Source organism: Medicago sativa, chromosome 4 (genome assembly GCF_051527215.1).
Source record: "Medicago sativa cultivar Bolivia chromosome 4, Bolivia_mono, whole genome shotgun sequence".
Classification (NCBI taxonomy): Eukaryota; Viridiplantae; Streptophyta; class Magnoliopsida; order Fabales; family Fabaceae; genus Medicago; species Medicago sativa.
The window spans coordinates 81,370,137-81,382,555 of NC_140752.1; the positions used below are offsets into that span (position 1 = coordinate 81,370,137).

Below are 12,419 nucleotides of genomic sequence, written 5' to 3' on the forward strand. Positions count from 1 at the left end.
CTTCTTATATATTACTAGGATTTTCGCATTATTTTCAGATTGATCCAATTAAATACATTATGCATACTTATCCTTAAAAATAACAAACTTAACTGTAAGTAGACTTGTGTTTTTTTCTTCAGCTAAATCTTAGCTCGTCGGATTTTTATTTTTATTTATTTTGATTTTACTAAACAAGTTTGTTATTTTTGTCTTTTTCAGTAACTTATCTTTTGCTTGTTTAATCATATTAAATATTGAAGTTGTTTTAAGATTTTTTTGTTAGATTCTCATTATTTTTTTTAAAACTATAATAAATGGATGCAACATTTTTATAAGTGATCGCTTTTTAAAAAAAAATCTATTTCTTTGATTATGTAAACCAGGTTTGGGTTAATCCTTCTCTTATCTCTTTTATTAATAGTACTTTGATTGTTATGATTCCTAAAATTGATAAACCTGATTTTGTTTCCCATTTTAGGCATATTTCTCTTTGTAATGTGGTTTACAAAATTATATCTAAAGTTATTGTTAACAGGATTAAGCCTTGTTTGAATAGTATTATCTCCCCTTATCAATCTAGTTTTATTCCGGGGCGTAGCATTCATCATAACATCATTGTGGCTCAAGAGATGGTCCACTCCATGGCTAGGATGAAAGGTAAGAAAATGTTTATGTCCATAAAGATTGATCTGGAGAAAGCTTATGATCGACTTAATTGGAACTTTATTGAGCAATGTTTGGAAGAGTGTAAGTTTCCGCCTAAGATTATTGAGGTTATTCACCATTGTATTTCGTCTTCATCCTACAAGATCATGTGGAATGGAGAGAAGACAAATAGTTTTAATCCTTCAAGAGGAATTAGGCAAGGGGACCCATTGTCTCCTTATTTATTTGTGATCTGTATGGATAAACTTTTCCACATTATAGCTGACCAGGTAGAAGCGGAGTACTGGAAATCAATGCGTGCAGGCAGGTATGGTCCCCAAATTTCTCATCTTCTTTTTGCTGATGATCTTCTTCTTTTTGCAAAGGCTTCTATTGAGCAAGCTCACTGTGTTATGCATTGCCTTGATCTCTTCTGTCAAGCTTCAGGTCAAAAGATCAATAGTCAAAAAACTCAGATTTTTTTCTCTAAAAATGTGGATAATCAGCTTCGTGATGATATCTTACTTCATACTGGTTTCTCCCATGTCAATAGTTTTGGTAGATACCTTGGGGCTAATTTGACTACTGGTAGATCCACTAGAGGGCATTTTCAGCACATTGTCCAGAAAATCCAAAATAAGCTCAGTGGGTGGAAACAACAATGTTTGAGTCTTGCGGGGAGAATTACTCTCTCTAAGTCTGTTATTAGTTCTATTCCGTATTATCATATGCAATACACTAAGCTTCCCAAAACTATTTGTGATGAGATTGAGAAAATTCAACGTGGTTTCCTATGGGGGGACACGGATCAGGGTCGTAAAGTACATTTGGTGAATTGGGATGTGTTTTGCCAGCCTAAATGTAATGGTGGATTGGGGTTTAAGAGACCACATCGTATGAATGAGGCTTTCTTGATGAAGATGATATGGAATCTCATAAAAAATCCGGATGAGCTATGGTGCAGAGTTCTTATCAGTAAGTATGGTAGAAATAATGATTTTATGGTTTCTTGCAACTCACAACCTTATGATTCCCCCACATGGAAAGCTTTGGTTGGAGTTTGGAATGATTTTCAACGCCATATTTTTTGGAAAATAGGGGATGGAAGACTTACAAATTTTTGGCTTGATAAGTGGGTCCCTAACAGGAGCGAGCTCCTCCCATCAGCTTCCCAGAATTTCATTGATACTACCATTTCTGTGCGGGATGTTTTGAATGCCGAGGGAGAGTGGAACCTAACTTTTTTGCATGAAAATTTACCAACTAATATTGTGAACCAAGTGGTTGCTTTACCAACCCCAATTGATGCAGATGGGCCTGATGTTATGGGATGGGAAGGAACTAATACTCATCAGTTTACCATTCAAAGTGCTTATAGATTGCAACATGGAGATATTCATGCCTTGGAAGGAGATTGGAATTCTTTGTGGGAATGGAAAGGACCTCATCGTATTCAAACTTTTATCTGGCTTGCAGCTCATGAGCGCATCCTTACCAATTTTCGTTGAAGCAAGTGGGGAGTCGGCATATCTCCAATTTGTTCTAGATGTGGGACAGCAGATGAGACTACCATTCATGTCCTCCGGGATTGTGCCTATGCAACTCAGGTATGGCTCCGCCTAGTTCCATCCCATTTCATGACTGATTTCTTTACTTTTGATTGCAGGGACTGGATTTTCAACAACCTCGGCAAACATGGCATATGTGCAACTACTAAGAACTGGAAGACAATTTTCATGACATCTTGTTGGTTCTTATGGACGTGGAGAAACAAAGCTATCTTTGAAAATGATTTTCACCTGCCAAACAACCCTGTCATGGTGATCCAAGACTTTACTAGACAGATAGACCTTTGTTTAACCCTTCCGCCTCATCGCAATCTTCAGCGGAAAGAGACGATCTACGTGGGTTGGGATAAACCCCCTGAAGGTTGGATAAAACTCAATAGTGATGGTGCTTGCAAAGGTGGTGGAGAAAATTCAGGGTGTGGTGGCCTTTTTCGCAGCTCAGATGGAAGATGGTTAAAAGTCTACATTAAAAAGGTTGGAGTGTGTGACGCGCTTCATGCTGAATTGTGGGGCAAGTACCTTGGTTTGGATATGGCTTGGCGAGAACAGATTCCACAACTCATTGTGGAAAGCGACTCTAAAACTCTTATTGATATGGTTACTGGTAGTTGTAACTTTAGTGGAGCCATTCCCACGTTGGTGCGGCGTATTCGTAACCTTTTGGCTTTAGATTGACATGTTCAGTTTCGTCATACTTGGAGGGAGGGTAATCGTTGTGCAGATTGGTTGGCGACCTTTAGCCTTTCTTTAGACTCTTTTGTTGTTACTAGATTGGAGTCTCCACCTAGTGAGCTCCATAGGTTTCTTTTTGATGATCTTTCTGGGACTTGTTTTCCTAGGCATGTTCAATTAGTTGTTTAGTTTTCTGCTGGGCCTTTGGCCCTCTTTTGTACCAAAAAAAAAATCTATAACAAACGGGCATTGATTCAATTTTTTTCTCTATTGATTTTTTAAATTGTTTTTCCCACGTGTAAAATTGCTTAAAAAAAGCATATGGAAATTACAAGTTTAACGCTGACTGTAGTTAACTATAGTTCGGTGATTGCAACGGTAGTAAATTACTATCGCGGTTCTTTTTTCGTAAAACCAGCAGACCTACTCTTACCTCCTATTCATCCATCACCTTCCATACCTTATTCACAAAATACCCCAAAAGTGTAATTTTTTACCCAATCTTTGTCTCAAAATAGTGATATTTGAACGGTCATTTATAACAACTTTTGTAACAACTTCATTTTTCTCTCTTCTTATTGGTCAAAAACAATGGAGAGGGAAAAAAGGAAGAGATAAAATAAAAGCATAATGTGAGTATGTGAGAAAGAGTTGTCATAAAATGGTTGTACGAATATCATTTCTCTTGTCTCAAATCATTGAAGAATGATAGTTATAAGGTTTCTACACACATTTGGCATCAAGAAACAGTAATGCATCTTTTAGAATGTTTACATTTTATGATTTTTCTGCCATATTTCTTATGTTTCTGACATGCATTCGCAACAGTAGTTAACTACATTAGAACTTCAGTTGTAGTTAACTACCGTTGATAGAACTGTAGCTAACTATTGTTGAAGTTCATGTCTGATACTCCGTTTTCAAGAAGACAATTAAAGTTTTAACTCCGATCGACACAATGAATTAGTTGAAGACACAGCTTAACAAATACTTTGTTTATCTTGGTGAAAATCACACTACATCTCATGTATTTGTACATGTACCGTGTGTAAATCTGGGGCGGATAAAAATGAAAACATGTGGAAAAATGTTTATTCTTCTCGGATTATTCGTAATGATAGCGACGTAGAATTTATGTTCAGGTCGATTGTTGAAAATAATGTGTTATATCTCTGTGTTCGCTCCAACTGCATTTGTCCAAATTGTCAATAGAGATTTGATGTCGTTTTATGGGCTTTTAACTTTATTCGTGTATTGTTGTGTAATTCGTTGCCGAATGCCTAACTTTTGTTGAATTTCAATCATTCGTGTAATGTTAAAGTAATGTCGAATTGATTTAATGTTAATTATGTAATGTTGTAGCTTATGACCTGGTATAGTTGGTGTATTGGTTTTTACTTCCTCTAGAATTATCGTTTTGCATTACAGGTCAAAATAGACAAAAAAATTGGTTTGATTCTAAATTACAACATGTGTTTCCCTAATTGAGGGGGTAAGAGTGGGTGGGAGTTTAGAAAGGGTTGAAATTGGTATTTTTAATGGTTTATAAAGGTAGAGGTATAATTGTTGAGGTGCGAGATAAATTGTTCAATAAAGACTCACCCTCGAACAAATTCCCGAAGACTTATATTTTTGTATATGCCTATATAATAGGAAAATTGATTTTCTCACATGTGTTTTTTTCTTGAAAACACATGAAAAATACCACTATGCCCAACGATAGTAAACTACCGTTAGTTCTATCCAACGGTAGTTAACGATCGTTCTCCCAGCATTAGTTTACTACCGTTGTTATCAATAATTGCAGACAGTGCAATCTGCATTACAAAACCATGTCATTTTCTACTTGTAATGACCTGTAATTGAGAATGTCAATTATAGAGGAACTAAAACCAATACACCGACTATACCAAGTCATAAACAGCAACATTACACAATTTATCGTGAATCATTAACATTACACGGATACGACATTACGTTAACATTACACGAATGTTTGAAATTTAACAAAAGTAAAGCACACATTACACACAATACACGAATAAAGTTAAAAGCCCACTAAATGATCTAATCTTTACTAACAATTTGGCACCCGCAGTTGGAACGAGCACAAAGATATAACACATTATTTTCAACCATCAACCTAAACATAAATTCTACGTCGCTATCGTCACGAATAACCCGAGGAGAATAAATAATTTTTCTACATATCTTCATCGTTATTTGCTTAAGCAGTTAGATCTCAACAGAATAATAGACAAAACTATATTTTGTCTAAACCGAATCATAATCCGCATTCTCAACCATAACTATAAATAAACAACATATAATTGCAAAAACATTTGATTAATATGTAACTCAAGAAAAAAAATTGACAAAAAATTGAAAAAAATAGGCAGTGGTTGTTGCAAATTTGAAAAATTAAAGGTCACATCAGTAGTTAACTACTGTTCTACCAACGACGGTTAACTATAGCTAAAATTCTGGTGTCAACGGTAGTTAACTACCGTTGCACTGTAAACTAAAAATATTGGCAGAAAAATCAACATGTGTAAAAGGGTTAAAAGATACATTACATGTTTTTTGACGTTAAATGTGTGTAAAAACCTTCTAGCAATCCTTCTTCAAAGATTTAATACAAAGATTTCGGGGATTTTTTTTTTTGAATTTTTTTTATGAAAGGTGATGGATGGATATGAGTTAGGATAGACATGTATTGGTTTTAGGAAAAATCGCAGCGGTAGTTAACCACCTTTGGATGAATGATAGTTAACTACCATTCGGGATAAAATGGTATTTTCTGTGTGTTTTAAAAGAAACACGTGGGAAAAAGCAATTTTCATATAATAGTAATGTATTTAAGATAAAATGGGAAATGTTTCCCATCATAGAAAAAAGAAAAAGAAGACAATTTTAAAGATAAGATTGGGATTTCGATGACAAATCATTTCCACTACTCATCGTTAGAGAGAAAAAAAAGGAAATTACCTCGACAAATACGCATATCGTTAAAATAGTTTGATGTTATATGATATCTATGTGTTTAACCTTCCATTTTTTTGTTAAAAGAACTTTAAAAATTATTGTATATTTTAGTTCATTTTTATTTTTCATTATCTGCAAGATTCTTCCTCAAAACAACGTATGATTGTTGATTCACTCCAAATTCTCAAGTGTCGACCACACTCAAACCAAAAGCCTTTCAACGTTCAAATTTCAAACTTAACTTGGAATGGTTTACTTTATTTTACTTCGTTAACAAATGATTGGACTCTAACCCGTGCGATGCACGGGTTTTTCTAGAATTTCATGTATAGGTATCAAATTGTATATTATTAGAGAAATTTAATGGAATACAACAGTGTTTTAAAAAACTAAATTGAATCATAATTGGCTATATGATGTATATATTCTATACAAAAAAAAAATGAAATCAGATACATATATTGCTTATAAAAATGCTATAAGTGGCTATCTTGAAATAATGATCAATAACGTGGACAATTTGTTAAAAAAAATTAGTCATGCATTAAGGTTCACTCATAACCCGTTTATATTCATTTACAAAATGATAATGATAACATCCATATAATCCGTCCTCGTGAGCTTAGCTCAGTTGGTATGGACAATGCATAAAATATGCAAGGTCCGGGGTTCAAACCCCAGCCACCACCAAAAAATCCACATTGAAAGTTATTAACTTTACATCAGGTCTCCAAAAAGTCTAATCTATAGTGCCAATTTTCTTCAAGAATGGAAAGAATCATTAGCTAGATCATACAACAATCCAAAACATGATGTGATGCGATGTATAAAAACAAAACAAAAAACACATGGGTGAAGAAAAACCATAAAAAGAAATACCAGGAACAAATGTGACCAGAGAAATATTAAAGAGGAAAATTAGTCACCAAAACTTCAAGTGTTAACAATGTGAACTATATACACATGAAAAAAATGAAGCAATGAAATATTGTTGTAATTGAAAGAATATATATAGAGATGATGAAGGGGGAAGTAGGCGAGGTTTAGTGGGAAGTTATGATGTTGACAATAATAACCGTATTGGTTCTGCTAGTAGAAATTAATAGTGGGTTATGAATAATGTGATAGTGGGAAACTGAAAAAGGGATTTAATGGTTTGTTAAAAAGAGTGTATCAGTTAATGGAAGCAAAATTAAATCAAAAAAACTGCCAGTGGTTTTGTGGTCAAAATCTTGAGATGAAACCATTAGATCTCAGGTTTGAATCTCTGCAAAGTTTTTTTTTTTCATAAAGATTTTTAATCAATGAACCTAAAAAGTTGTTCTTTGTTTATAAATGTGATCGGAGGAAGTATTCTTGTTCTTTCAAAAAAAAATTATTCAAATGAAAATGTTAATACTATTAGAGTATTTATTGAGTCATCAAAAGAAATAAATTGTCAGAGAAATGTTGTACATATATTTATTGACAAATGTTAGACTTGTATTATTGAGAACAAAATTTCCGTCATATGTGCCTTAACCAATACCTTTAAAACAAAAAAAGTCCTTATTCTAAACACTAACAAAGTTGACTTTTTTTACGAAACTAATAAGGTTGACTTAATCGAGAAAAAGTATCCCTCTGATTTTAACGTTCTGAAATTCAACTCATCCAAAAAAATATCCAAAAGTTATTATTACTGGTAGTATCATAAAAGCATTAAAAATTAAATTACTACATTAAATCCCAGTAAAAAAATAAATAATCATTACATTAAATGAAATTAAATAATAAATATTTCACAGTTTTGTACATGTGTGTCTCGTGTACTTGTTCTCGTATTTCCACGTCCAAATCCTAGATTAGATCTCTTCACCACCCAACACAACACAACACAAGACAAGACAACAATGTTTTTCTTTATCCCATTTTCTCACGACATTGCCACCAACCAGTTACACTAGATTGGTGTTTCAACTTTTTAACTTTGCCGTTTCAATCAATACTTCTAACAAAAGGGTACATTTCAACTTTGTATACTTCTGCGTTTTTTTTGTCTCACCCCTTTGGTTTTTGTTGCAGTTATTTTGAAAAACCCGGTATTGCTTCTTCTCATTGCATGTGTGAATTTCTTAACCAATTTGATACTGCTCATGCATTATCATTCAAGAGAATCAAGACCTTGTGTAAATTGCTAATGTAAGTATACTTGATAAGTAGGAGTTATTTGTGTAGTAATGTGTTGAGTTTGATGGGATTTTGTTATAGTGTTTGGATTTTATTCATTATTAAGTTTCATTTTCTTGAAGGAACGTTACTGTTACTGTTATTATTATTTTGATTATGTTCTTGTGGAAATTTATTTTATTTACAATTGTTATGTGTTTTTGTTTTATGCATTGTTTTAAAACTGCTGAATCTTGTCCAAGATCCTTCAGCATGTAATTGTCTTTTTCTGCCGTAAATCTGACAAGTTTCAATGTACTTGTTTAGGTGTGTGTGTGACAGGTTGATTGATATTCAATTGCCAAATGTTACAATTTTTGTTTTTGTCTTTCAGTGCTTTAATCAAATTTTCATATATATTCACAGTTCTTGATAAAAAAAATAGATTTAGGGTTCCCTAGATCTGAATGGTACCGGCGAGGATAGATTAAGGGTGCGTTTGTTTTGGATTTTTTCCAAAAAAAAATCTATTTTTTCCTTTAAAAAAATCACTTTTTTCATTTTTAAGTGTTTGTTTTGGATTTTTAGAAAAATCATTTTATCAAAAAAATCTATTTTGATCCTAAAATGAAAAGCTATTAGGATTAGCTTTTCTCAAAATCTATTTTTTTCAACAACAAGGAGGTAACACATGTACAAGTTAAAACTCATTTTTTAGAAAAAATGGATTTTTATGGGTAGTAGACAAACAAAAATAACTTCAGATTTTTTTTAAAATCTCTAAAAAAAAATCTCTAGATTCTTTTAACATAAAATCTATTTTTTTTAAAGCTGAAACAAACGCACCCTAAGTGAGTTAATTGGTTATTGGGATTTTGCTTCTGATTAACAAATCTAATTTACTTGTTTGTTTCAGTATAGGTGTGGACTAGATTCCCCTTCAATCGGTAGGGATTGGCGTTCACCAAGTTCAATAAGCTTATTAGGTTTTGCTCCGAGAGCGGAGAAATAGAGAACCTAAATTATTTTAGATGGGGCATTCGGCAGCTGTGTGGGACTTCAGAGCAGCAACTGAATTTACAAAGGACTTGAATGGAATCGATCAAGTTGTACTTCGGACTCCACAAGGCGCTTCGGCACGGGTTAGAACTTGTTGATTGATTTATTTGCATCGGTTTTAACATTTGATGAAATCGTGATTTTATCATTTATATCATTCAATATCAATACATGATAAGGAAAACTTGGTTTGTAAATTATATTTCTAGTTTGAGAATATATAATCGAGGTGATATTGTGATTATCTTTCTTTTCTTGCAATTAGGTAAGCTTACATGGAGCGCAGGTCACTTCATGGCGTAATGAGCAGGGGGAAGAACTGCTATTCACAAGCTGCAAGGTGTGTCTTTGAATTTTGATTAAAAAGTATTTTTATTTTTAGATGGTATGGATTTGTTTACTGTCGGTGCTAATCAGGAAAACTTATGTCAACATTTCATCATCCTATTATCAAAAATGAGTTTTTCCGCGGATATGTATTTCATAACATTGTAAATATTATGTGAACAACATTGCTTCATATATAAATCAACTACAAATTTCCGCAGAAATGGAACGAGTTCAGTGGTTGATGAGTCGTAGTCTTCTACATTGTTAATTAATCATATAAGTGCAAAAGAAAACGAGGGAAGAGAAGGTATTTTGATTTAGTTAGAAATTGCTAGATATAGACATGTGAAAGTGTGAATGGCATTCAACCACCACAGAGTTGGATATTAATTCAGCGAAAACTCCGACAGGATATGGAAATATAGACTTTTAACCAATATTTCTTTGTAAAGAGGCATAAAGTCATATTTTATTACCTTCTCTTATTTGCAATTGATTGTAGACACTTTCAAAGGCGCCAAAAGCAATACGAGGAGGAATTCCAATATGTTTTCCACAGGTATAACTAATTACTACTATTTTGAATATTCAGTCTCAAATCTCAATAAGTTTGGGCCTGTTTCATTTAGATTAAAGTACCATGCATAACACATATATCTTAGACCTAAATTTTCATAATAGTTTGGAAACTGTGGATCGCTGGAGCTGCATGGATTTGCAAGAAATAAAATGTGGGCAATTGACGAGAATCCTCCTCCTTTGCCTCCAAATGATTCCAATGGAAAATCCTTTGTCGACCTGCTACTCAAATTATCTGAAGAAGATGTGAAGTGCTGGCCACATAGGTATTAACTTGATTGCCATAAAACAATTGCTCATGAATTATGATTCACTCCGTCTATTAACATGGAATGAAAGTATATCTACTTTGAGTGATTGTTCTTCTTTTCTGCCACTTTGGTTGTTTGAAGCTGACATGTATTTTTCATTGCTTTCCCCATTGCACCAGTTTTGAGTTCCGCCTTCGAGTGTCTCTTACGACAGATGGAGACCTAACCCTGATATCACGAGTGAGGAATATCAATGCCAAGCCATTTAGTTTCTCATTCGCATACCATACATACTTGTTGGTTTCTGACATAAGGTATGGATAATAATTTCTTGTACTTGACAATCATTTCTTTTTTTGAGGGCAGAAGATGATGTCCAACCATCTTTTTTCTTGTACACTACAAATTGACTGTTGGATTATTTTGCACTATCTATGTATGTATACTTCTTCAGGGTTTATTAATGATAAATACTTGGTTTATTAATCTAAAAATCACTATACCTTCTCACCCTGATAGTTTTGGAATATATAATTTTCTTCAAATATGATAATTGGACTTGTTAAAAAATTTGTATAGTGAGATAAGGGTTGAAGGTCTTGAGACACTTGATTACCTGGACAACCTTTCCCAAAAAGCACGAGTTACAGAACAAGGAGATGCCATAACATTTGAATCCGAGGTAAATCTTGTGGGTTCTATTTATGATTATATCATATACATATTCAATGTTCCAAGATGTAAATTAAGCTTTTATTTTTGGTTGTGGTAACTATATCTCTTCAGTCCTAGCCTATGAATAAAGAGGTTTTCAAAGTCGATCCTTTCTTCCGAGCAGGTGGATCGTGTTTATCTTAGCTCTCCAAACATAATCGCAGTTCTAGATCATGAGAGGAAACGGACATACATTATAAGAAAGGAAGGTCTCCCTGATGTTGGTATGCTATTTGCTATATTTAGCTACTTAAAGTTCACAACTTATATCATATGACAAAAGAAGCTGAACACAGTCTCTTTAGTTCCCCCAAAGTAACAAAAAACACAAATTTTCATAACGTGACATCAAAGCCGAACAAGGTTTTAAATGTTTACAGAAAAGCTATTCTGTTTAATCTATGGTATGTAGTTTTATGGTAATTTCCTTGATATTGGTGACAGGCTGACATCTTTGTTTCTTTGTGCAGCCGTGTGGAATCCATGGGAGAAGAAATCGAAGTCGATGGTGGACTTTGGTGATGAAGAGTACAAACAAATGCTTTGTGTAGATGGTGCAGTTATAGAGAAACCTGTGAACTTGAAGCCTGGAGAGGAGTGGACAGGGAGGATTCAACTCTCAGTTGTGCCATCAAGTTTTTGTAGTGACCGATTAGGTCTCGACAGAAGTGGTATTTGAGAGGATGGAATTGTACAAAATTTAATCTTATCAGAGCTTGTTAATTACATTTAGCAATGTAGTATTTAAGTTGTTACTTGTAGTAAATAGTAGTGCTTTGTATGAGTATCAGGTTTTCTCTTGGTCTTCTTTTCATGCTACAAATTCTAGCTCTAGAAAGAAAAGCCTATGTTTTTGTTATAATGGCTGCAAATTTAGGATATTTTAAATATTTTGTGAAATTCCTAAAGTAGTAAATTGTAAGAATATAATCAAATTGGTGTTCTTAAATCATAAAAATATTGGATAGGTAGGTAGTGTTTGAAAGGTTTTGACATGTGACTGCAAAGCTGATTTGGATACGAGATATAAATGAGTGGTTAAAGAATGGTAGCAGATTATTTTGGATCTTAGCACATTGGATACTAAGTACCAACCAAATGGCTATCACGAGATATACAAAAAACACAAGTGGTTGTGTTGTTTTGGACGTAAAAACAAGTGGTATAAAAAAACCTAAACGCTTTAACAAGTGGTATATTGAAAGAGAAAAAAACAACCAAGTTTATAAAAAACACACAAGTGGCTTTGATGTGCTGGTCTTAAGAAACAAGTGCTAAAAACTTTGCATAAAATCAATGTACTTACAGACAGCATAAACTTTGCTTTTTTTTAGGATATGTACATTTGATATAATATGCCTATTCCTATTCTAGGATGCTTAGCTAATGGTCCACAATGCCTGTAATGTGAGACTCTAGCACATGACAATGCTAAAATTGTTTTTTTATGGATCTGTCTATTGCTGGAAATCATTTTTTGCAGTGA

General features: G+C 33.5%; 1 protein-coding gene across 3 annotated transcripts; it reads left to right on the plus strand.

The window, feature by feature from the left end:
* The first annotated feature begins 7,308 nt into the window (after positions 1-7,308).
* LOC146932574 (putative glucose-6-phosphate 1-epimerase) lies at positions 7,309-11,891 on the plus strand. 3 transcript variants are annotated; one of them, XM_085704279.1, is made up of 10 exons: positions 7,309-7,853; positions 7,917-8,033; positions 8,917-9,142; positions 9,325-9,399; positions 9,892-9,948; positions 10,071-10,234; positions 10,399-10,533; positions 10,799-10,901; positions 11,058-11,157; positions 11,404-11,891. In XM_085704279.1, the coding sequence occupies exons 3-10, from the start codon at positions 9,032-9,034 to the stop codon at positions 11,610-11,612; spliced, it is 954 nt and encodes a 317-aa protein (XP_085560405.1). In that variant the 5' UTR covers positions 7,309-7,853; positions 7,917-8,033; positions 8,917-9,031; the 3' UTR covers positions 11,613-11,891. The 3 variants fall into 3 exon arrangements, with proteins under 3 accessions (XP_085560405.1, XP_085560406.1, XP_085560407.1); XM_085704280.1 differs by having other exon boundaries at positions 7,662-7,853; positions 8,922-9,142; XM_085704281.1 differs by lacking the exon at positions 7,917-8,033 and having other exon boundaries at positions 7,709-7,853.
* Positions 11,892-12,419: the final 528 nt, after the last annotated feature.